The sequence below is a fragment of the Ciconia boyciana genome, chromosome 2 (assembly GCF_034638445.1).
Source record: "Ciconia boyciana chromosome 2, ASM3463844v1, whole genome shotgun sequence".
Taxonomy (NCBI): Eukaryota; Metazoa; Chordata; class Aves; order Ciconiiformes; family Ciconiidae; genus Ciconia; species Ciconia boyciana.
Genome location: NC_132935.1, coordinates 1,271,448 through 1,296,191, shown reverse-complemented (window position 1 = coordinate 1,296,191; position 24,744 = coordinate 1,271,448). Strand labels below are relative to the sequence as shown.

Below are 24,744 nucleotides of genomic sequence, written 5' to 3'. Positions count from 1 at the left end.
CATGGGGACACACAGCTATGGGGACACACAGCTATGGGGACACAGGAGACAGAACCATGAGGACACCGCAGCCCGCCCACAGCCCGCGGGGCCCCTCCCGGCCCCCCATAGCGCCCAGCAGGGGCGCGGGCGGTGCAGCCGCCAGACCCGCCCTCTCCCTTTCATTGGCTACCTGCCTTGCCTCTGCCTCTTCCTATTGGCTTAGCAAGCCAGCGGCAGCAGGGCGGGCCGGAAGCGCCGGCGCGTGGTGGCGCCGCTCTGGGCCGCGCTCCCCGTGGCTCTGTGGTGGCGTCCCCTGACGCGGAAGAGCGGGGCCGGGGCGGCGGCGGGAGACGGTGAGAGCGGGGGGTCGGGGGGGGGCCGCGCCGGGATCCCCCCCCCATGGCCTCTCCCTGCCGCCTCCCCTCCTCGGCCATCGCCCCACAGCGGAGCCTTCCCCCGCTGCCCCCCAGCCCTTCCGCTCCCCGGCCCCTGTGGGGCCCTTTCAGCCCCGTGTCCCCCCCGTCACCTCAGGGGCAGGCCCTTGAAGAGCCTTCCCCCACCCCAGCCTCAATTTACTGCTTTGATTTCGCTTTAATTTCAATTATCTGGCGCTTTCCAGGTTCCCCTCAGTGTAATCCGTCAGGTTTCAGAGCTGTTCAAAATGCCACAAACCCAAATATCACACACTGGCCTGAATGTGCTTTTATTTCTATTAACCTGGGAGGGAATTGTGCATATTCTGTTGTTTAAGAGATGGTTTATTCTTGGTTTTGATGAGGAAAACGGTTTATTCTTGGTTTTGATGAGGAAAGTGGTTTATTCTAGTTTGTTTATGACTAAAACAGTTTATTCTCGTTTCCCCCTTTGAGCAGCATTTAAAGCACAGTGAGGTTTGTTGTACTCCTTGTGGAGAGAAAACTTGGAAAAAAAAAGTAAAATAAAACCAAGGTCCTGAAAATGGAAGATTGAACAGGGGGGCTTGGGACACATAATGTTATTCTTTAATTCTATCCTTTAAAAAAATCACAGAATTTTAAGCCTTTCTTCCGCCGGCAGAGTTATAAAACGTCAGCAGTGAGTTGCGTGGATGGGAAATAAGGGAACGGCTGCGCACCACAGGATTTCTTCCACAGCCTGCTGTCGCCTCCCAGTTTGCTTATTGCAAAGCAGGGGGGCTCGCCCTGGCACAGCCGCTCCCGGGTACCCCTGTAGTGGCCCATGACTTTGAGGTGGTCATCCCGGAGTGAATTGCGCTGAGTTCCCTGCAGATGTGGTGTTCGGCTGGCAGGAGTCCCTCCTCGGTAGAAAGAAGGAAGAGCGTGAGCGTGGTTTGCACCACCAGCGCTGCGCGTTCGGCTCTTGAATCTCTGGCTATACACGTGAAATTAGCCACGATGGCAGACCCAAGTGGATGCTACTTGAGGAGACGCACAGTTTTCTGGGGGGTTATTCCGTTTGAAGACCAGACCTTCAACCACAGCAAACGAGCGTTGCCCAAAAGCAGTCCAGCAGCATTTGGATCACATCTCTGAGCCATCATCCCACCCGCTAAGGTTAAAAAATAAGAGTGAAAGGGAGACGGCTCCTGTAGGAAGCTGCCGCAATGAGCCCAAACGCAAGGAAAGCTCCAGGATCTGATCAGGCATCGGGTGATTTCTTCCAACACCAGCAGTGATTTATCTTTTCCTAATACTTTAAAAAATGAGCTCTCTTGATATTAATCTCTAGTGAAGTCCCCAGTAACGCTGCCCTCCTCCTTGCTGAGCTCTGCACAGCCTTTCTGTTCAAGCTCTGCCTACGTTTTCCTCCCAACGCACCTGTTTATTGTTCTTGCCAACAGCTGCATTCATGCTTCCTGCCGCAGTGCCCCGAGTGTGTTTCTACTTCCCTTAATTGCATCTGCTCAATTCCTCCTCTCTCCACTTTGAACTTTTATGAAACTTCTACTAGGTAGCCCATAGTGGAGACATCTTTTTTTCCTTTCTTAAGTTCCTCCATGGTCTAGAAACAGGCCTCTTATTTTCTCTATATTGGCCACGTTGGGCCAACCAGTCCTGTCCACCTGCAGGAAGAAGTTTCTGTATTCACCCCTTTTGTATCTTGTAACAAAAAGTTTGGGTCCTGGCTGTGCGTGGTATCGTCAAAAGTCAGATGCGGAGGGGACAACTGCATGAAAATTTAACTCGACTTATTTAACTAGAAAATAAGTGCAAAAACGTACTTCTGATTCTAGATATTTGAATTTGTTTCAATCTATTTGTTTTGAAAGACAGTGATCTTTAGTGCCTCAGCATAGTAATGCAGTAGGTGCTGTGCTTTGCGTTATGTTTTGAGTATTAACGTGCTTTAACCCAACACCGAAAAGCTCTAGTCGCAGACTAGAACTCCCTTTTTAGACAATTTTTAAAAGGCAGAATTTAGCCTTTGCCCCACTCCTGCAAGTAAGTATGAAAATAAAGCAGGAGGTGGAATTTAATGAGGCCGTTCTGGCTGTACAGTGTTGCAGAGAACAGGAGAGACGAGATGCCACTCTGTGCAACTTCTTACTGGGAGGGTTTAGTAGAGAAGACGGAGCCAGACTCATCCCGTGGATGCACAGTGAGGAGACGAGGCAACGGGGACAAGCAGGAACGTGGGAAACCTTGGTTAGATGGAATTTTTTCTTTTCCACCATGAGGGTGATCAAACACTGGAACAAGGGACCAGGGAGGCTGTGGGATCTCTGTCGTTGGAGATGCTCGAAACTCAACTGGGTGATGCTGAAAACTCAACTGGGTGAGGCTTTGAGCAACCTGCTTTGAGCGCAGGGTTGGGCTCGAGACCTCTTCTAACCTGAATTCTTCTGAGATCCTGTGATATCGTGCATGTACCTTCACTGGTGTGACTCTCTCCTTTCTCACAACCCAGGGGAATGACGATGACCAGCCTCCTGCCTTCAGCAGGGGACGGAAACTGCTATTACATCCTGACAGAAGACTGTGCCTATGGCAGCAAGTACTTCCAAGCTGGGAACATGTGCTTCTGCAGCGAGAGAAGTTACCTGCGCAACTTCTCCGATGACAGGCCCCCAGCTTGCTTCTTGAAAGTCGTCATGCTGGATGACAGCTCCACCGTCACGATAAACATAGAAATCCTTCAGCCTGTGCGTGAGGAGATGGCCGTCTTCCTCCTGGCCGTCGGCAGCCACAACGAACGTTTGAACTACTTCTTGGAGAGGCTGAGCCTTGAAGCAGCTCTGCGGGCCGTGCCAGGCCAAAAAGTGATGGTGGAGGTCGACCGGCAACTTTTCCCTGGTATCATCCGCTACATTGGGAGCATTTACAAAAACACTTCACCTGTGCTGTCTCCGTTCTTCTTCGGCGTGGAGTTACAGGTAAAGCGGCCGAGAAAGTAAGTTGCTTTTTTTGGCTTTATGTTTGTGTATGTAACATGCCTTTCTGGTGTGTTTTCAGGGCGAGGGTGAAAACAGAGGGCGCAGCGATGGATCTTACCATGGCACCGAGTATTTCAAGTGTAAGCGGAACTGTGGGATCTTCCTGCCATTTAGCAGAATCCAGTTTACTCCCATGCCAGACGACGACTATGTGAAACAGAAGCCAAAATCGGACATGGAGGAGGGGGTTCCTGTGAAAGTGGGAGATGCAGTTAGCTTCTACGTGGACGAGGTCCTCACAAAAGGAATAGCGATGGCAGTTTACAGGGAGGGAACCCAATGGTTCGTTAAAGTTTGTCCGGTAAGAGCAGTCTTGCTGCCTTTTCTTGGGGTTGGGGGATTTTTTAAAAACTATGTTATGGTGGGACGTTAAAAGAGAAGTGGAAGGAATGTCCAAAAGGGACATGAGGTTACATGCAAACTTTCCAGGCCTGTTTGAAAAATTGGTTTGTATTCCAGGAATGCCCTATGTCTTATAAAGCATTTGGCTGATAGGTTTTTCTCTCCTTTCAGGAAGAAGAAGGAACAACTGACATTTTCAGAGAAATCCCTATGGACTCTGTTGTGAAGGAAAGCTTGCAAAGTAGGTTATCATCAGATGTGTCTGCCCTGTGTACGTTCCTGGGGATTTAGCATTTATTTCTTCTCTGCAGGGTACTGATGAGCTGAAAGTCCAACAAAAACTAAGTCGTTCAGGAGGCAGAGAAGGTCCATAGAAAAGTCTCGAGTTCTGGTACTCTCTGTTAGGCAACTAAAGCTGAGTCCCCCCATTTATCAGGAAGAAGAAGAGAGAGTCTGATTGCAGTGCAGAAGTATTTCCTAGGGGAGAAGGCACCACTGGTTAAAGAGTCTTTCATTTAGCTGTAGAAGGTGGAGCAGTAGCTTCATTCTGATGCCAGACAAACTCGGAAAAGCACAGATGCCAGCAGCGATGGTGTGAGTCATTGGACAAGACAAGAAATTAGTGGAATCTCTCTGTTGCCATCAAAAGACACTGTGCAGCTGTCAGGGCCAGCCTGAGGGGAGCCGTCATTAGACTCTTCACTGAGTTGATTCATCTTACTAAAGGCAGAAAAATAATTTGGAAATAACCCCCCTGCTCCCTTTTCAGTAGTCTGAAATGGCTCTGTGAAGGGCTGGATTAGCTCCAGGGCCAGCAAGAGGCTGGAGTGTGCAGCCTTGAGTGGGGAAATGAGGAGCAGGATTGTCCCCTCTCGGCTTGTTAGACCAGCTTGGCCATATCACTGGGAATTACACCTTGTGTCTCTGGTGCTCAGCTTCATGCTTGTCCGTGTGGCCTATAATTTCAAAATAGACCTGGTATTAGGTGAGATCCAGAGGTGTCTGTCATTAGGTGTTGACTTCCTACCTCACCTGACATTTTGTATTGCCCACTAGGTTTGTTTTCACCGTTCGAGTCTGACATGGGCTTGGGACACACAAAGCAAATGAAACGAGAGATAAGCGAGAGCGGTGAAGAGTGTGAAAGTGGGAATTCATCCCTGGAGGTGAACTCCATGGTCCAGATCACCTTGGACAAGGGAAATCAGGTTTCAGGAATCATCCGCTGGTTGGGTTACCTGCCCCAGATTAAGCACAAAATGGCAGGAGTTGAACTGGTAAGGAGCAAAATACTTCCTGCTATGAGACTGTATATCAGAACGGGCAGGTCTTGGTTGCTCTTCTCTTCTCCTTGAAGTCCTTCAGCTTGTGGCTGTGTATCTCACAGCTTGACCTGGGCCTCTGACATGTCAGAGTGTGAACTGTGAGGGCACTAATCATGCCCTTAGGCTGGGGAGGAGAGCCTGCGGAAAGGTTATGAGGGTTGGTTTGCTCTCTTCTAGAGCAATGTTATTGGAATGTGGGATGGAATAATCATGAATCCTACAAGCGGCATCAATACGTTCAAAACATAACCAGAATAAATGAAAACAGTCAACAAAACAGGACCAAACTTGTACCCAGCTCTTAAGATATTAAATGGCCATATGGGGGATTGCACCAAATTTGTGGAAAGCCTGCTCCCATGTTATTCCTCAATGCTCTTATCCCAGGATGAAGATAAGGGGGTCACTGCTGGCGAATGGCTGGGCAAATACTACTTCCACTGCGCTCCAAAGCGTGGCCTTTTTGTGAAGCTGCAGTCCTGCCAGCCCGACGTTCGCTTCCAGTGTTTGCACAACAGTGACCTGAGCCTCGTGGATTATAGTAAGTTCTCTGGGGAGAGGGGAGACAGTGCCGTGCTGGGACAAGGCACGCTACAGAGAAGCCTCATACGCAGTGTCTTAATCAGTGGTTTAATATTCTTCACTTTCTTTGAGTGTTCCAAAAGATGTCAGTTTTAAGGATGCCGAGGTTGCCATGGTGGTATTTATAGGGAATGCCCCACAAGTGTGAGAGATGGTAAGTAATTTAATACAGGGATAACGTAGACTAGGGCACTGAATATAAGGCAACATACTGTGAGTGGCTCTAAAAATGAGGCCTCGGTGGCATGGATGTGTTGGAGAAGGGGAAGCTGGCAGGAAATGGGGGTTAATAGAGGAGAGAAGTCCAGAGCAAGTCTTTGCAAGGCATTGGGAATGCTGCAAGGAAGGCAGGGCTCTTCTGCCTGTGGTTTTCAGGGTAGTGGCTCTGGAGAATTGGAGGGAGTAACTCAGGCCCATGGCCAGGATGTCAGGGGATAACGGTGTTGGACCTGGGGACTGAGAAATAAGAGGAAGCTTGGAAAGGGAGAGAGGCTTAAATCAATTTTAATGTAGAGCTTGATGTGACGATAAGACATTCACAAGAAGATGTAGGGAAGAACAGGTCAGTATTTTCATTTGAACAGGAAGAAATTCCTCCAGAGCAGAGAACACAGTGTGAACTAGCCATTTAGAAACTGTAAATGAGATCACTGTAAACAAGAAAACAGGATTCCTGTAGGGACTGCCCAAAAACTGGGAGTAGGGACAAGGAAGAATGTCTTAAGACAGGGGATTGAATTACAAGGGGAGAATGCTGAAGAAACCAGAAAAGACCAGATTGAGAAAGCCACCTTTGAAGCTTAAGGAGATGACAGGCCAGCGGGATGAGGCTATTAAAGCACAGTTGCCTGTTTGTCCCCTTGCTACTGGGGTCACAAGTCTTTCAACAGAGAGATCCCAAGCTTGCATATAACGCAGCACCAGCTCATTTGTAGCTCTTTTTGTCTTCGTTATACTAGGCATAATGATGGCAGAGGCGGGATGGATTGCTAGGGCATGTCTCTGGTGAAGAAGAGGTGGTTTGATTTTTGTCTCCATTTCCAGTAGATGGATTACTAAAGAGACAAGTCTTCATCCCAGCAGGGTTGAGTCCCAGCAGGAGCAGCGCAGAAGAGCGTGGTGCAGTCTTCTGAGCGGAGCAGACCTCTGGGGCATCAGGGAAGGGCATAGCTGACCCAGATGAGGTGGGAAGCTAAAAGGAGTTGCTTCTGTTCCTTCTTTTGCAGGAGGACAGGAAGTTCTTCCACAGGCTTCAGACAGTTTTCCTCCCCTCAGGAACGAGGCAGCGGTGCATGTCCTACGAGGGCGGATGAAGGGGATCCAAGGCCACTGTAATTCCTGCTATATGGACGCAGCTCTCTTCAGGTAAGGACCTGCTTGGGTGGTGCCGTTTCATTAAATGAGTGCTTTTTTAATTGGGCAGAGCCCTAAACTGCAACGCTTCCCTGGACTTCCAAGGTGGCTGGAAACTTACCCGGTATAGAGTACAATATAACTGTGCGGAGATGCAGCCTCGATGCTTGCTGCTTTTTGATCTCCTTCCTAATCTGGTAGGTTCTCAGGCCCTGAAATACCCCTCGTGAGTACCTAAGGTACCCGTGTGTCTGTCATGCAGGGCGGTGAGAGATCGTAGCTCTCTGGACTTGGACTGTGCTGACTCTGTCACTGGAGGTAATGGCTGGAAACATTTCAAAGAAACTGCCCGGGAGGTCCCAGCTTCACTGTGCAGCACTGTTTGGAGAGGAAAAGACTCAGTGGTGCCCCCCCATGAGCAGTTTTGGCTGCAAAGTATGAGATTTCATTCTCTCTGAGCTGTTTCCTTGCTTAGTACCAGTGTTCATTAAACCAGATGTGGCTTATCTCACTGTGGAGACGCGCTGTCACTCACCCTTCTGTAATTGCATGCATGGCCTGTTGAAAATAAAAGCCACCAACTGTCACCAGGCATGATGGTTTGGTTCTAACTATTGCTGCAAACCCATTGGGCTTACACAGCACACTCTTTTCACAGCCTCTTCTCCTGTACGTCTGTGCTGGACTCCATGCTTTTCAAGCCCTTCCCGCTGTGTGACAGGAACGTCCAGAGCATTCTGCGGGATGAGATTGTTAATCCCCTTCGAAAGTGAGTATAGTATGTGGGAATCCTGGAAGTTGTCCATCTGCCTTCATACCTTCTCTGCTGCCCTGCCAGATGGTATCTGTCACTGAGGGAAAGGGTTACCTGGAGGGTTTCTCCTGCCAGCCACATCCAAAGGTCTTCATATTGGGTTTCTCTTCCAGTTCCCTTCCCCAGGTTGCGAGGCTGTCATGACTCCTACTGCATGTGCGTGAGTTTCTCCTGCTTTGAAGGAAGCCTTGTGAGCTGTAGTTCTCAGTGAAGGGATGAAAGGGGGATTCCTGGGGTTGAGGTCACCTCTGTGAAGGAACCCTGGAGCTGATGAAGCAAGGGCATTGCTTTAATCAGCAGTTAGTCCCAAAGGCAGTATGCAATGCCAAACTGGATGGGGGTTAGACCATGGCATGAGAGCTAAATTCTCTGGAATTTGGATCAACGATACCAGGTTCTTTCCTCATCCTCCCTAGAGAGATGTGGAAGAGAGGCATGGAGAGCTGATTGAACATAAGACATTTTAGCATCTTCCTTGAGGACTGGCGTCCTGGCACTGGCTGCAGAAATACAACCCTGGAGCATTCTGCGTTGCTGAGATTTGATTGAGAGCAGCCCTGCAGAGAAGGACTTGGGGATTAAAAGTTGGACATGAGCCGGCAATGTGCACTCACAGCCCAGAAAGCCAATTGTCTCCTGGCCTGCATCCCAAGCAATGTGGCCAGCAGGTCGAGGGAGGGGATTCTGCCCCTCTACTCCAATGTCCTGAGAACCCCCCTGGAGCACTGCGTCCAGCTCTGGGGTCCCCAGCACAAGACAGACATGGACCTGTTGGAGCGGGTCCAGAGGAGGCCATGGAAATGGTCAGAGGGCTGGAACACCTCTGCTATGGAGAAAGGCTGAGAGAGTTGGGGTTGTTCAGCCTGGAGAAGAGAAGGCTCCGGGGAGACCTTCTTGTGGCCTTTCAGTACTTAAAAGGGGCTGATAAGAAAGATGGGGACAGAGTTTTTAGCAGGGCCTGTAGTGATAGGACAAGGGGTAATGGTTTTAAACTGAAAGAAGATAGGGTTAGATGAGACGTAAGGAAGACACGTTTTACGCTGAGGGTAGTGAGACACTGGCCCAGGTTGCCCAGAGAAGTTGTGGATGCCCCATCCCTGGAAGCATCCAAGGTCAGGTTGGACGGGGCTCTGAGCAACCTGATCTAGTGGGAGATGTCCCTGCTCATTGCAGGGAGGTTGGACTAGATGACCTTGAAACCCAAGCAACCCTTCCAACCCAAACCATTCCATGATTCTATGATGTAAATAAACTGGAGAGATCATCTGCAGCTGCTTCTTGTTTCTAGGACTGGCTTCGTCAGGGCTGGGAGTGTGATGCACCTTAGGGAGCAGTTAACTGAAAAAGGCCAGTGTTCAAGCTTTACCAACGCTGAGAAAGGTAATGTGCTCTCTGGGGCCTTCCCAGGGCTGCTTCGCTGTGCGCCGCCTCATCCAGGCACCAGGCTGACAACTTAATTGTATACTTCTCCCAGGCACGTGCGTTAATGTGCCTGCTGTGCTCTTCGTTTACGTAAAAAAATGCACATGTAAAATACTTTCAGCTTTTAAAACTCTGCAGGCTTTTCAACTGAAATTTGTCCTGAAGCCTGATGGAAAGATGGGAATGGTCTCTACCTGGTGGCAGCTGTTGCCAGGAGGGAAGAGGAAGATCTGTGTGAGCAGGATTTAAACAAAGGAAATTTCCTTGACGTTTTATACTTTGAGTTATACCCTAATAAGTCCATCCCTGAAGTCCCTGCTAGAATCCAGCTTGATTTATCATTTTGCCGAGATCAACTTGTCTTTAAGTTCTGATAAGTTATTTGAGGTTCCTCAAAGACTGTAGTCTGGTTGAAATAAGACAGAAAACACCTACAGCCGAAACCCACCAATCTCTGGTTGCAATCGCCATGTTCCCATCCATGCACAGCAAGGCCCCATATAGTTTACAACAAGGAAACGGATTACACCAATGCCAAACATCACTGCAACAACCTCTAAGTACCTGGATACTAAACAAGTGGCATTGATTCTTCCAGAAACAGCAGGTATCTTCTCAGTGAACAGCACCTGTGTTTTGTACTATTGTATATTTATTTTAGCCAGGGATAGTTTAATTGTTCAGTTTCTTCAATTTCCGTAGCTGTTCCTGATTTCACTTTGAGTTTATACTTTAGGTGTTAGCAGTAACTGTCTGTTAAGGTCTCTGAGATAGTGTTGCTGTGATGGCCTGGCTTGTAAGAGTGCAGCATCTGAGGGCTGGTTTGCTTTTTTCATGCTAGGATTTATGCATTAACCAAGTGCTTTCAGCTTTTAGCCCAATTGTCCCCTTACCTAGAGTAAAAGAGGAGATTTCAGGTTCACAAAATGCTGGCTCATGTTTATCTGGCAGCTTTTGCCTTCTGGATGCAGTGGGGCAAGGCAGCGTTCCTGGTGTGGTGTGACCCATGCTTTTCTCTGACTTTCTAGATCCTGAGGAGTTCCTCAATCTCATCATGCATCAGATCCTGGGAATAGAGCCACTCTTGAAACTGCAGTAAGTTTCCATATCTAAGCGATACAATTTACCCAGGCCAGGCTCATTAGTTATCCACCTCGTGATCACTGCATGTTGCTTGTACCTTTTCATCGAGGCTTTGGAGGCACAGCTCAGTGAGTTGTGTGCGGCTCCTCTCTGCTGTCTGTGTGATCTTGCTTGTTGTGATCTTGTCCCAGGTGACGCATCCAGGAGAAGACACTTCTAAACTCTCCCTGGAGGTGCCGCCTTCAGAAAATGATGATAAAAACCTTGTCTTATCCTTAGGGAGAGCCAGCAGTGGTTTGAGAAATGTAGTGTCCAACTTCAGTGCAGAGCCAGCAGTATCTGACAGCCTTTGGATGCATTTGGGATGTGTCCAGACTGTCAAGTTGGCTCAGGTCCTGCAGCCTCTCAAACAGGCAGTCCATGGATGCAGTCCCAGTTTTTCAGCACTCTACAAAGAGGATGAGAGGCTGAAGGAAGCCAAAAATAACTGCGCTGTTCACGAGCATAGAAGAGGATTGTTCAGTTTCTGTGCTCCTTTGTTGAGACGTCAGTCAAGCTGTAGATCGTGGAGTCTCGGAAAGGCTGAACACAAAGATGACTTTGTACTGCAGCTCCCCTGCAGAGGGTCATGCGAAGGAAATCCTTTCTCTGCTGGCTCAGGGATTTAGGGGTAGTGGGAGATGTTCTGCACACAACTCACCTTTCAAATGCACCAAGTTTTGCTCTCTAACTTTTGTATGTGCAGTTATAAATAGATCTTTCACCTGAGAAGGAGTTTGCTGATTGTGCCATAGTGCAGTTGATTTTTAAAATATTGAAATGTCTTTTAATATTTACATTGATGAGGAGAAACCGAGTTTTGCTCATAGGAGCAGGATGTGATGCTATGGAGGGATAATGAGACTGAAGATGGTACTTGTATCCTCCTCTCATGACACGTATTTAGTATTTCTGGGTGGAAAAAGTGCTTTGTGTCAGTGTTGCACCAAGCAGCCCTTAGTGCCTTGGGCCCAGAAGCTCTTGCAGGACAAAACCGGTATGTCCTCTGGGAGCTCAGATGTTTGTGGCACCACGTAAACAAGCCCCGTGACCACTCCTTGCAGGTCAGGAGGCCAGAAGGAGCAGGACTGTTACTGTTACCAGATATTTATGGACAAACAGGAGGATTTGGTGGTTCCTGACGTGCAGCAGTTAGTGGAACACTCCTTCCTGTCCTCCGATCTGAAGCTAGTGGAGGTGAGCCCAGCTACCTTCCGCCTATGCTGCTATCTGCTGCCTCTTTCTTGCTTCCTCCAACGTACCTGTGCCTGCCAGTGAGCCTGCAGTGGGTCTAGTACGTCTTATATCCAACACTGCAAAGAAGCAGGATACAGCCACAAGAGAGAGGTCTTGGGGAATCTGAGCGTGACCTGGGAAGAGGGCTATGCTTTCCCTGTTGCCATTTTGTCTTGTAAATAACCGGAGCAGAAAGTCTTTACTCCCAGCAGCAATATGGAGAGAAGAGTCTCTAGGGCTTGTCTCTTCTGGCAGGGTGATTCGTTTGCCTTTCTTTTCCCAGATCCCATCTTGCTTCATTATCCAAATGCCACGTTTTGGGAAGGAATATAAAATGTTCAGCAAAATCATTCCTTCCCTGGAGCTGGATATAACAGATCTGCTGCTTGACAGTAAGTTGTTGGGCAATGGTAAAGCTGCCGGCTGGGACTGTGAGCAACCAGGTCTCACCTCTTTGGGTTGTGAGCAGATGTAAGGTGGAATCATGGTGTGATTCTTCTTCCCTGAACACCAGTTTTGGCAGGACAAGTTGGATTTCAGGTGAGATCTGGAGAAGACAGATCCTCTCACCCCTGTTGCCCCTGCAGGTCCCAGGGAGTGCTGCGTGTGCGGCGACGTCGCCACCCTGGAGTGTTCGGAGTGTTTCAAAGACAAAGTATTCGCAGCTGTGGGCCTGAAGCAGTTCTGCAGCTCCTGCTCCAGACAGGTATTCATTTTCTTTAGCTGCTCACGAAATCTGCCTTGGTGGCTGACAGCAGATTGAATCCCCCAAAATACCCACCTTTCCCCTGCTGTCCCTGCAGCCGTTCAGGTTGGGCGCAGAGTGGCCCCTTCCTGAGCATCAGTCCCACTGCCCGCATCAGCTGCATGAGCGGGGTTAGGTGCCACACGTTATTGAACCCTCTGCTTACATAGAGCCTAAATAAGCACTGATCCTGCACAGAATGAGTGCTGGGCCCTCCATGCTGTCTCACCAGGAGCAGTCCTCCAGCTTTCTGGCCTTTCTTTGGAGGGTGGTGGGCTCCCATCTCAGCTTCTTGCTGCCAGCCTGTTGACACAATGCCATTCCCTGGCATGCAGGGACCATGGGAGTCAGGTCAGTGGGGAATAAACTGGGGGTCTGACCCCTGCACAGTCCTCTTTCTGGCAGGCCAGGTTCAGTTCTGCCCGCTCAGCAGTGCCACCTCATCATCTCTCCTCAGGTTCACTCCCACTACCGACGCAAAACGCACAAGCCAACTAGGCTGCACGTCCCAGAAGAGTTTCACCGCCAGAACCCCCGGGGCAGCCAGCAGGTCCCTCGCGAGAAGATGGAGCTCTTCGCGGTGCTCTGCATCGAGACCAGTCATTACGTCTCCTTTGTGAAATATGGCCCCGAGAACGAACACTGGATGTTCTTTGATAGCATGGCTGACAGGCATGGTGAGGACATGGTGGTGGGCTCAGAGCTTTGATTGCAGCCAGGCGCTGCACGGTGGGCAGCTGTGAGGGTCTGCAACGCTCGTTGCATAGGTGCTGGTCAGTCCGCCTTTTCCTCTGAAGCCCCCTACACGATTTAGGCTTTCTCTGGACCCTGTTTCCAACAGCGACCATTTAAGTAGACCCCAGAGAAGAGTATGGCCAGGCCAAGCACGTGTGAGTTCCTCCTAGTGCTTTCATCCTCTGGCTGTGTTCAAACAAGGGACTTGTTGAGCCAGCCAGGACTGGCTGCTGTGTGGGTGAGGACCATTCTCCTGTCCTTCCCCACTTTGTTGTTAGCCTCCAGATCTCTCAGCTAAGGCACTATGTTACTGTCAAGTGTCATGGTATCTGCTTGAGCTGTAGGTACTCGTCCCCCGGGACCTGGTTTGGACTTTTCTCCTTCTTTCTGATAGGTGATGAAAACGGTTTCAACATTCCCATGGTAACACTGTGCCCTGAAGTTGCCAAATACCTGGACTTGCCACTGGCTGTGCTGGCCCTGGAGCAACCTCGGGACATGGATGGAGTGGCCAAGCGCCTCTTCTGTGACGCCTACATGTACATGTACCAGAGCAAGAAGATGGCGCTTTACAAATGACACTGCCTTGGGCTAGTCTCGCAGAGCAGCGAGGCATCGGAAACGGGAGCTTGGATCAACCCTGCAGCTCATAATCGGTGAAAGCAGCCGAGTCTGGGTGCACCGAGCTTGCGCTTCTGCCTCTTCTTACCTCTTCCAGTGTCTGGTATCAAGCTATCCACATCAGCCTGTCCGGGTTTGTTAAATCCTGTATATCGAGTGATAGTTTGTACTTCCGGCAGACCTGGACTCTGAATTATTTCCACTCAAATTCATTCTCATTTCCTACCTTCCCTTTCCACCCCCTTTTCTTGCCAGGCACTTTGCAGAGCTCTGCCCTACCTCAGAGTCCTCCCCAACATCCTTTTCTCCCTGCCAGCCCTTCCCTCCAAAGCTGAGGACCAGCATCTAATCAAAACATGAGCAGTTATTTTCAGGTTTGCAAAGAGCACAAGAAAACCACAGCCTCGCTGGCATAAGACATCCTCACGTGGACTTGCGGAGTGAGAAGACCAGGAGGTGTGAGCTGCACCGGTGTGGTTAAGAGATGGGTCAGGATGAGGGTTTTTCTTGAGGTCTGGGATGTGACCCCACACCTAAAGCTGGGTCCCTGAATAGTCTGCACTTCCCTTATCCAGCACTAATACTCTGGCACTTTTACCCACCTTTATTTTACCCACCCTTTTATCCCTTATTTTCAACCATGGGATTAATTGGATGTCTTGAGCTGCAAATATGCTTTAAAAAGACATATTTTTGTAAGAACAAAATTGGAAGAAAGATGGAGCAGAGGAACAGGTCCTTCCTCTTTTTTTGCAAAGTCTGCACTATTGCTACATGATCAGGTGTTTTAACCTCGCTTTCAGCACTTACTGTCCCATCTTTGCGTCCACTTCTGAGATCTGTGCCGAAGACCAATAACAGAATTCCAAGGGCAAAAATGGAAAAAATGAGCACTCTTGGATTTTCTGCTGTGACTGCAGTAAGGATTAGGGTCTCTGGGTGGGAACTGGTATTCCTTAAGTTAAATAACTTTCTGTAAACTGGGGGTTCTCTGCCATTAAGCACATGCTGTCATGGCAGTGGGAAGCTGTTACAGGAGTCAGGGCTATGAATTGGGTTGCCCAGATTCCAGATTGCACTGACAGGACACCAAAACCTTGAGGGACACATCCAGGAGCCCCACATGTGCAGCTGTAATCTTCCTCCTGCTTTTTTTTCCCCTCTCTAATGTAGCGTGCAGCAGTTGTAAGATGCAGCCTGTAGCTTTGTATCGATTCTGTTGGCTTGGGCCACGCGATACACATGGTTTAGGATCTTCTTTGCTGACAGCAGAGTTGTGATGCTAACTGGGACCTCAACAGCTTGATGGCTGTATCAGCTTTCTGGTGTGTCCCTTATTTCTGTATGTGGTGGCTACTAAGGACAGCTGGTGTGTAATGAACCCAGATTGTTAACAGTTAATGTTTTGAAAGCAGTGCTGTCCAATTCAGCTTCCAAATGTCGTTGCCTGAGCATTTTGGGCCTCAACACCAAGTTGACCATGAGGCAGCAATGTGTCCTCGTGGTAGAGAAGGTGAAAAATGTTCTGGGCTGCATTTGGAGAAGTGTTGCCAGTGGGTCAAGGGAGGTGATCCTTGCCCTCTGCTCAGTACTGGTAAGGCCAGACCTGGAGTACTGGGTCCGGTTTTGGGCTTCCCAGTACAAGAAAGTCGAAGAGAGTCCAGCAAAGGGCCACGAACATGATGAAGGGACTCATCATCATGTCCTCCTATGAGGAAAGGCTGAGAGAGCTGGGACTATTCAGCCTGGAGAAGAGAAGGCTCTGGGGGATCTCATCAATGTCTATAAATACCTGAAGGGAGGGTGCAAAGAAGACTGAGCCAGGATCTTCTCCATGGGGGCCAGTGACAAGACCAGAGGCCATGGGCACAAACTGAAACACAGGAGGTTCCCTCTGAACATCAAGAAACACTTCTTCATCAGGAGGGTGACAAGCCCTGGCACAGGTTGCCCAGAGAGGTGGTGGAGTCTCCATCCTTGGAGATACTCAAAATGGTCCTAGGCAAAGCCAAAGCAGCAGCAGTTGAAGTCTCTCTCTAGGGGTAGGAGAGATGGTGGCAGACCTAGCGATGGATCGTCCTGAGGATGGGTTTACCCTGCTCCCGCTTACTGCCCTCTGGCTGATCCTCTGTGGCCACAGAGAGGGCTGAGGGGCTGGAAGGTGCTGCTCTCTCACTGTCTTTCTTCATCTACTTAAAAGTTGCTCTTCATTCCTTCTCTCCTAAGAACTCAGGACAATCTCTACTCAGGTACGCTGGGGGTTGGGCTCTTATATCTCTGGTGCTTCTGCTCTAAAAATGTAAGTTTTAATAGCAAACTCTCGGTTTTCCTGGAGTTTTTTTTCCTCTTAAAATATTAAGTGTGATACAGTGCCTACAGCTGGAGCATTGCATAGAGGGAGGTCCAGTCTGTTTGGTTTTTTTAGAAACGAGACCATCAGGCCTTGATCTCTAATCGTGCCTAAATATGCGTGTCTCAGAAGATTCAGTCTGTGCAGTTTTTTTTCCATTCCATGCAACAACTTTTCTTGCCCCTGTTTTGATAAAGCCTGCAAACAGTCATTGCCTGGGCATGAGACCTACCCCCAGTGGAGCTACAAAGGGGTTTTCACTGGAATTAGGGTCACGGGATGTCATGAAATGGGGCTGTGAGGCACCTGCTGGGGCCACCCCCAGGTGCTCTCATGGGTCAGCTCTCATGAAGTAAAAGATGTTGAATTAAATGTTCAAGCTGAAGGCAAAGAAAGTTTTGAAAGACCAGGGCAGCCACACGGTGTGGCCGTAGCCATAGTGGGTAAAGGCCTTTATTTTGTTTTTTGCTTAGGATGAAGTTAATTGCGGGGATTAGTGCCACACTTGGTCTATGAACATCAGGTTAGAGAGTGCAGGCGTCAACCTGGAGCTGGTGTCAACCTGGAGCTGGCCTCCAGCCCCCAGGGAACACATACAAAATGGAACGAGATAAAAATGTGTCCACAGAGCCAAAGCCTAAAATAGGAAGCGCAAAGTGCATCTGCCATGGATGTCCCACAGGACATGGGTTGGGAGACAGGCTGGCCCTCCCCATGGTGGACCCCTTCTTGTGCACTCAAGATTTGGGCTCTAGTGCCACTGAGGAGCGTCAGCATGGGCTGCCACCACAGAAGGTGCAGGGCTGGCAGGGCCACCAAGGCGGGCAGCGCTGCCACAGCATAAGGCACAGGGTTTGGCAGGACTACCACTGTGGGCAGCACTGCCATGGCAGAAAGTGCAGGGCTGGCAAGGCCACCAAAGCAGGCAGGGAAGGACCGTCGCTTCCAGAGGACGCAGGGGCAGCTGCCTCCCAGCTCTGCCTGCCCTATCCCTCTGTGCCCAGCTTTGCTACTGGGATCCCAGGGAGCACTTCCAGTTCCTGCAGGGTCCTTGGCTCAGCACCATGCAGCAGCAACGTCATTAGAACCATTAATTCCCAATTAGTCACCTGGTCTTCAAAAGAGCACAGAGCAAAAGCTGGCCCCAGGCAGGGGCTGTGCCCGGCGTGGGCTGGCACAGGGTGGAGGGGTGAGCAGGGACCCCCTTACTGGCTGGCCTGCAGCAGCTCGGTGAGGAGATGGTGCAGCCTCTCTGTCATGGCCACCTGGCATGGGAGCAAGAGGGGATGGTGAGTGTGCACTCCCCAGGGGGGACTGCAGCCCCATATCCACGCACCACTGCAGCTCTGTGGTGGAGCCACGCTGGCTTTGCTCAGGCCACCGAGGCCAGGCAAGGTTCCTGGGTGTGTACCAATGGTGCCTGGCAAGTGGTGGACATACCGGGTAGGGCTGTGGCTCATGGAGCCGTCGATGAGCAGGGCTGAGCAGGCTGAGGGATGCCTGTGCGTGGCTCCTCACCTCCGGCAGGCTGGGCAGTGGCTCACACACCTGTAGGATGGAGATGCATGACCATGTCTATGTGGGGTGCTGGCCACCCAGCCCCAATCCCCAACGAGTCAGCTCCAGGCTGGACTCCAATGCCACCATGTGCAGGGTGGCACCTGGGTTGTTGTGACAGGGGACATCTCAGATGCAAGGGAATGCTGGGGTTTAACCCTTTGATACTGCCATTACTGCCAAGATGCCACCACCCTGGCTTGGTCCTTCACCCAACGTGGGGGAGGACACCCCAGCACCAGAAGGCAGAGCCGCCCCTAACCTGTCCGTCTCTGAAGTACGTGCGATGGAGGGGCTCCACAGCAGTAGGCACGACCTTGCTGGCCTCACCGAGCTGCCCCAGGACACGGACCGCCAGCTCCTGCCCCGCGCTGGGCGAGGGCTCCTCCTCCAGGGCCATGAGGTCCATGAAGGGGTGACCTGCAGGGGTGCCAGGTTAGGGGCCAGCAGGTGCACAAGACACCGGGGACAGGGTTATGCAGCAGGAGGGGAACACAGGTCAACGGGGCAGCACCATGGCAAGGGCGTCCCAACTCACCAGCAGCATCGTAGAGCCGATACATCGTCTTAGTCCCTGGGATCGTAACCTTATCCTCATCTTCTGTGAGTTTCAGGCATGGGGATCCATTGACCTCCACCAGCTGTAGAAGAAAGAGGTTATGGGGGATGGGCACCTTATTTTTGTCACACTCACCAGCTCATGCTGGTGCTGGGGACCGAGCTGAGCTCTGTCCCCTCTATATGTGTCCCTGCATGGTGGGGAGGCCACTGATACAAACCAGCTGAATAAAGCAAAAAAATCCCCAAACCCTCAAACCATCCCAAAGTTGGACATCTGTCTCCTCCTGCCTGCAAGCTTCTTGTTACAGCAGTCTCATGACCATTATTTCCAAGAAGGATGACATAGACGGTGGGATCAAGTGCTGCCTCAGCAAGTCTCCAGATGACACCAAGCTGAGTGAAGCAGTTGATTCCCTTGAGGGAAGGGATGCCATCCAGAGGGACCTTGACAAGCTGGAGGAGTGGGCCCATGCGAACCTCATGAAGTTCCAACAAGGCCAAGTGCAAGGTCCTGCACCTGGGTCGGGGCAATCCCCAGTATCCACACAGACTGGGGGATGAATGGATGGAGAGCAGCCCTGAAGAGAAGGAGTTGGGGGTACTGGTGAGTGAAGAATTGGCTATGAGCTAGCAATGTGTGCTTGCAGCCCAGAAAGCCAACTGTATCCTGGGCTGCATCCAGAGCAGCATGGCCAGCAGGTCGAGGGAGAGGATTCTGTCACACTACTCCGCTCTGGTGAGACTCCCCTGGAGCACTGCGTCCAGCTCTGGGGTCCCCAGCACAAGACAGACATGGACCTGTTGGAGCGGGTCCAGAGGAGGCCACGGAAATGGTCAGAGGGCTGGAACACCTCTGCTGTGAGGAAAGGCTGAGAGAGCTGGGGTTGTCCAGCCTGGAGAAGAGAAGGCTCTGGGGAGACCTTCTTGCGGCCTTTCAATACCTAAAGGGGGCTGATAAGAAAGATGGGGACAGAGTTTTCAGCAGGGCCTGTAGTGATAGGACAAGGGGGAATGGTTTTAAATTAAAAGAGGGGAGATTCAGACTAGGTATAAGGAAGAAATTTTTTATGATGAGGGTGGTGAAACCCTGGCCCAGGTTGCCCAGAGAGGTGGTCAATGCCCCGTCCCTGGAAACATTCAAGGTCAGGTTGGATGGGGCTCTGAGCAACCTGATCTAGTGGGAGATGTCCCTGCCCATGGCAGGAGGGTTGGGCTGGATGATCTTTGAAGGTCCCTTCCAACCCAACCCAAGCAGGGCAGAGAGCTGCCACCCCTACCTTGTAAACACAGCCCAGCGACGGCTGCAGGGGACACGTCACCAGGTTCGTCCCGACACCGATCATGTCGATCTCGCTCCCCTGGTGCAGCAGAGAAGACAGTGGCCATCAACAGCCCAGCCCCACCACTGTTTTTTAAGCCCATACCAAAACCAGAGCCACAGGGCAGGCCAGAGGATGCTCTGCCTGAAGGTGCGCGGTGCCTGTCTGCCTGTCTGTCCCACCCAGAAACTTTTTTTCCTCCCCAGCCTAGAAACTCTTCTCTGTTCTCACCCAGGGAGAAAGTCCCAGGGGACTCTCACGTCCACCCCACGCACCCCCAGACCTCAGCAGTGCCAGCAAAAAGCCAAGGTGATGTCCCAGCCCCTCCAGCAGCTACCTCACCTCCCGGCTGAACTCCTCCAGGCTCTGCTCGCTGATGTCGTTGCTGACGGCGATGAGGATTGTCTCAAACCAGGGAACCTGGAAGCTGGAGAGGGGCAAGGGAGCGAGCGAGGGTTTGGGGGGGACCCCTGCCTCTGCTTGCAGCACTCCCCTGAGCAGCGAGGGCTCCCACCCCGGCAGGACAAGGTGCTGAGTGCTCAAGGTGGGGAAGCCAGGGACTGGTGGCAGCCAACCCAGGCTTGGTGGAGGACTCACTGAGCACCGCAGGCTCGGAGCACTTGGCGGATCTCCTTGGACTGCTGGGCCAGGTCCCCGCTGTCCAGGCGCACCCCGATGGCCTGGTACCCCAGCTGGTGCAGGGCCAGCGCCACAGCACAGAAGTTTGGCAAGCCACTCCTGGCATGGGTGAGGAGAAGGTTAGTGTCCCTTGCCTGGGGGGACAGGGACCCGGGGCAGGTCCAGCAGCGGGTCCAAGCCCTGCATCATGCAACAGTGAAGCACGGGGATGCTGCCAGGTGAAAACATCCCTCCTTCGAGGTCACCGAGCAAGGAGGGACAGGTCCATCCCCTCTGCCACAGTGGCAAAGCCACCCTGGGGGGACCCAGTGTCCTCACCTCCTGACACAATACGTGTCCAGCAGCCCCTGGAAGTCCCGTGGGAAGGTGATGGCGTAGGACACGAAGGCAGCCAGCTCACCCCGGTTTGCCTTCTCAGGGGGAGTCTGCAGCAGCTCACACACCTGCCCCAGCCACAACTCGGCCAGGGCCACAAGATCCACGGGCTCTCCTCCTGCCAGCGGTGGCAGCTCCTGCCCAGGGGACACAGGCATTGTGCACCCCGTGGCATCCTCCACAGTGCCGGGAGCGCGGCCACGGGCAGAGCATCATCCCATCCCCATCCCCTGCCCGCGGTGATGCTCACCCGGGGCTGCACCTCCTCCAGCGAGGTGAAGGACATGATGAAAGAGTGGGCGATGGTGCCACGCACCGGGATGCCATAGAGCTTTCCCGCCAGGACGTTACTGGTGTAATCGAAGCCTGCGAGGAAGGACAGGAGAGGGACAGGGGTGACGGCGTGGCCACAGCGCCACGGGGCGCCATGGGGCAGCACTCACCCCCAATGTAGGAATACTTGGAGGCTGAAAGGGCACCGTCCGGCCCCTGAGCACGACGGAGCCCCATCTCCATCAGCTTCATATCCGGGCCAGCAAGAAGTCGGAAGCGAGTGGCGTTCGTGGCTACCAGGCTGGGGGAGGAAGGGACAGGTCACACCAAGTCAGGCTGAGCATGGAGCCAGCACGCAGCCAAGGGCCGGGGGGGACTCTGGGACCCTCTCCGCTTGACCACAGCTGACGTGCGGGGACGTGGGAGGGACCACCACGGAACTTGAAGGGTTTGGCACCGCGGAGACAAATGCGGTCGCCGGCAGCTGGGGGACCGGAGCAGGCCGTATCCCTACCTGGCGTAGCTGACCAAGCACAGCAACGTGGTCTCCAGCAGCTGCACCACCAGCAGCGGCCCCTTCACCTGCAGGAACGGGACCTGTGGGGACAGCCGGGCAGTGACATCCCTGTCCTCCCCGGGGACACAGGAGCCAATAGCCCCAAAGCAAGGGAGGGTACTGAGTGCATCCCACCCTAGCGAAGACGACGGAGCCCTCCGGCACGGCAGAGAGGGTCACCTCCGAGGCATCCAGGGTGGCCAGGTAATCGAAGAAGGCGTCCTCGGTGGTGCTGGGCAGGACAGAGCGCAGGTAGGCGACGTCTGCGGGGACAGAACTCCGTGAGCACCGGGGTGGGTGGTCCCCCGAGCTGCGGTCCCGTGGCACAGGTCAGGCTGGAGGGAGTGCTCCCCACCCCCCCCATGCCAGGGGCAGGTGACAGCTCACAGACAGGGCTGTCCCCAGCCCTTGGAGGGCACCATGGCCCCCCCAAGTCCCCTCTGAGGGACTGTCCATGGGAGCACTGTCCTCCTGGAAGGTGTCCCAGTGTCCCCCAAGTTTCCCTGAGGGCTGTCCATGTCCATGACCCCCCCCCCACCCCGTGTCCCCCTCAAGGGTCCCCCTGTCCCTCTCTAGCCTTCCCTGTCCTTCCAGGTTCCCCTGACAGATGTCACTGTCCCCACCCGATCCCCCTGAGGGATCTCCTTGTCCCTCTGAGGGATGTCCCTGTCCCCCTAAGGTGTCCTACTCTCCCCCTAAGGGATGTCCCTCTCCCCACCAACCCACCAGTCCCCGCTGACAGGTCCCCCTGAGGGATGTCCCTGTCCCACCCCAGGTCCCTCTGAGGGCTGTCCCTTTCCTGCCCCAGGTCCCCCTGTCCCTTGGGTCCCTCTGAGGGCTGTCCCTGTCCCACCCTGTGTCCCCCTCAAGGGTCCCCCTGTCCCTCAGGTCCCTCTGTGGGCTGTCCCTGTCCTCCCCAGGTCCCCCTGTCCCTTGGGTCCCTCTGAGGGCTGTCCCTGTCCCACCCTGTGTCCCCCTCAAGGGTCCCCCTGTCCCTGTCCTCCCCCAGGTCCCTCTGTGGGATGTCTCTGTCCTGCCACAGGTCCCTCTGTGGGCTGTCCCTGTCCCCACCAGGTCCCCCTGTCCCCAAGATCCCTCTGAGAGATGTCCCTGTCCCACCCCAGGTCCCTCTGAGGGCTGTCCCTTTCCTGCCCCAGGTACCCCTGTCCCTCGGGTCCCTCTGAGGGCTGTCCCTGTCCCACCCTGTGTCCCCCTCAAGAGTCCCCCTGTCCCTCAGGTCTCTCTGAGGGCTGTCCCTGTCCTTCAGGTCCCTCTGTGGGATCTCTCTGTCCTGCCACAGGTCCCTCTGAGGGCTGTCCCTGTCCCCACCAGGTCCCCCTGTCCCCAAGATCCCTCTGAGAGATGTCCCTGTCCCCTCAAGTCCCCCTGTGAACTCTCCCGGTCCCCTGCAAGTCCCCCCCTGAGGGGTTCCCCTGTCCCCCTGAGGGCTGGCTCTGTCCTCCCACAGGTCCCACTGGGGGGGTATCCCTGTCCCCCAGGTCCCCCCCGAAGGCTGTCCCTCTCCCCCACCATAGCCCCCTCTGTCCCTCAGGTCCCCCCCAAGAAGGACTCCCGGAGGTGTCCCGTGTGCGTGCGTGTGTCCCCGGTCCCCACGCACCGGCGGCGGAGAAGCGGAAGGCGCGGAGGCAGCGCAGCCCCTCGGCCAGGCCGGCGCCCAGCGCGAAGGAGCCGCGGAAGGGCCCGCGGCGGAAGAAGAGCTCGGCGGCGGCGGGGGCGCGGTGCCGCCCGGCCCGCCAGTGCCCGTAGGCCATGGTGAGCTGGTAGAGGTCTGTCAGCGGCGCCATGGCCCGGCCGCGCCGCCGCGGGGCAGGCTGGGAGCGGCGGGAACGGGGCGCCGCGGGGGGGTCAGGGACACGGGTGGGCGCGGGGAGGCGGGGCGGGGAGCGGGGGCAGCGGGGATGTGGGGCGGTGCTGGGCACGGGGTGGGGGGGGGGGTACGAGGGGACACTGGGCACGAGGGAGGGCAGCGCACAGGGGACACGGGGATGGCAGGACTCGGGGACGGCAGGACACAGGGATGGCAGCACACGGGACACAGGGCACACAGGGGACACAGGGATGGCAGCACACAGGGGACACCTGGCACCAGGGATGGAAGTACTCAGGGGACACGAGGCACACAGAGATGGCGGCACACAGGAGACACAGGACACACCTGGCACCAGGGATGGCAGCACACAGGGGACACGGGGCACACCTGGCACCGGGGACGGCAGCACTCAGGGGACAAAGGGCACACAGAGATGGCGGCACACAGGGGACACAGGGCACACCTGGCACCGGGGATGACAGCACTCAGGGGACACAGGGATTGCAGCACACAGGGGACACACCTGGCACCACGGATGACAGCACACAGGGGACACAGGGCACACCTGGCACCGGGGATGGCGGCACTCAGGGTACACAGGGCACAGAGGGCATCAGGCATGCCATCACACAGGACACACAGGGCACCAGGCATACGGGACACTGCACACACATGGCCTGAGCTGTGCCAGCACACCAGGGACTCTGGGGATGGCAGCACATGGGACACCAGGCACCCGGGACACTGGGTACCCAGGACACTGGGCACGTGGGACAACAGGCAGCACCAGGCACACAGGACACTGGACACACAGGACACCTGGCATCCCCAGCACCAGGCACATGGGACACTGGGCACACAGGACAGCAGGCATATGGGGCACTGGTGGCTTAAGTGACACATGGCATAGGGGGAAGGCAGCATGCAGGAGGACACAGGGGACATGGGCCATAGCAGGGAGGGGGGTGCACAGGACACGGGCATGCGGTGTGCTGGGCATGGGGAAGGGTGGTACAAGGGACACAGGGCACCAGGGATAGCAGCACACAGGGGACACAGGGCACCAGGGACCAGGCTTATAGGACACTGCCTGCCCAGCAGCAGGCACACATGGCCACAGCTGCGCCAGCACCAGGCACGTGGGACTCTGGGGATGGTAGTACATGGGACAAGAGGCACATGGGACACCAAGCACACAGGGCTCTAGGGATGGCAGCACATGGGACAACAGCCACACAGGCCACCAGGCACCCCCAGCACCAGGCAGGCAGGGCTCTGGGGACAGCAGCCCACAGCACACCATGCACAAGGAGTCCCAGGCACATCAGCGCAGGCACACCAGGTATCCCAACACCAAGCACGGGGCACGTGCCACACACCAGGCGTGACAAAACACTGGCCACACCAACACTGGGGCAAGGGACACGATGCACAGCAGGCACCACATGCATTGACACCAGCAGTGCGCACGCCAACACTGGCCCCAAGGGGCACAGCAGGCACAGAGCAGCCAGGCCCCAGACATACCCGCACACCAGGCGCTACGTGCGCAGGGCACCGCTCAACACCAG

General features: G+C 53.8%; 2 protein-coding genes across 4 annotated transcripts; one reads left to right on the top strand and one right to left on the bottom strand.

Moving 5' to 3' along the window:
• Positions 1-234: 234 nt before the first annotated feature.
• LOC140647325 (ubiquitin carboxyl-terminal hydrolase CYLD-like) lies at positions 235-16,152 on the top strand. 2 transcript variants are annotated; one of them, XM_072851802.1, is made up of 15 exons: positions 235-335; positions 2,890-3,355; positions 3,435-3,716; positions 3,929-3,998; positions 4,814-5,034; positions 5,470-5,623; positions 6,891-7,029; positions 7,676-7,786; positions 9,120-9,211; positions 10,282-10,348; positions 11,440-11,572; positions 11,895-12,003; positions 12,199-12,317; positions 12,814-13,033; positions 13,486-16,151. In XM_072851802.1, exons 2-15 carry the CDS (start codon positions 2,894-2,896, stop codon positions 13,668-13,670), a joined length of 2,364 nt encoding a protein of 787 aa, XP_072707903.1. In that variant the 5' UTR covers positions 235-335; positions 2,890-2,893; the 3' UTR covers positions 13,671-16,151. The 2 variants fall into 2 exon arrangements, with proteins under 2 accessions (XP_072707903.1, XP_072707902.1); XM_072851801.1 differs by lacking the exon at positions 235-335 and adding an exon at positions 2,294-2,627 and having other exon boundaries at positions 13,486-16,152.
• Positions 16,153-16,497: 345 nt separating this feature from the next.
• NAPRT (nicotinate phosphoribosyltransferase) lies at positions 16,498-23,168 on the bottom strand. 2 transcript variants are annotated; one of them, XM_072851799.1, is made up of 13 exons: positions 22,961-23,168; positions 21,478-21,605; positions 21,301-21,383; positions 20,957-21,087; positions 20,764-20,879; positions 20,457-20,650; positions 20,097-20,237; positions 19,842-19,926; positions 19,458-19,538; positions 18,158-18,260; positions 17,882-18,039; positions 17,503-17,610; positions 16,498-17,327 (listed from the first exon to the last, which is right to left on the bottom strand). In XM_072851799.1, the coding sequence occupies exons 1-13, from the start codon at positions 23,145-23,147 to the stop codon at positions 17,268-17,270; spliced, it is 1,575 nt and encodes a 524-aa protein (XP_072707900.1). In that variant the 5' UTR covers positions 23,148-23,168; the 3' UTR covers positions 16,498-17,267. The 2 variants fall into 2 exon arrangements, with proteins under 2 accessions (XP_072707900.1, XP_072707901.1); XM_072851800.1 differs by lacking the exons at positions 16,498-17,327; positions 17,503-17,610; positions 17,882-18,039; positions 18,158-18,260 and adding an exon at positions 18,275-19,131.
• Positions 23,169-24,744: the final 1,576 nt, after the last annotated feature.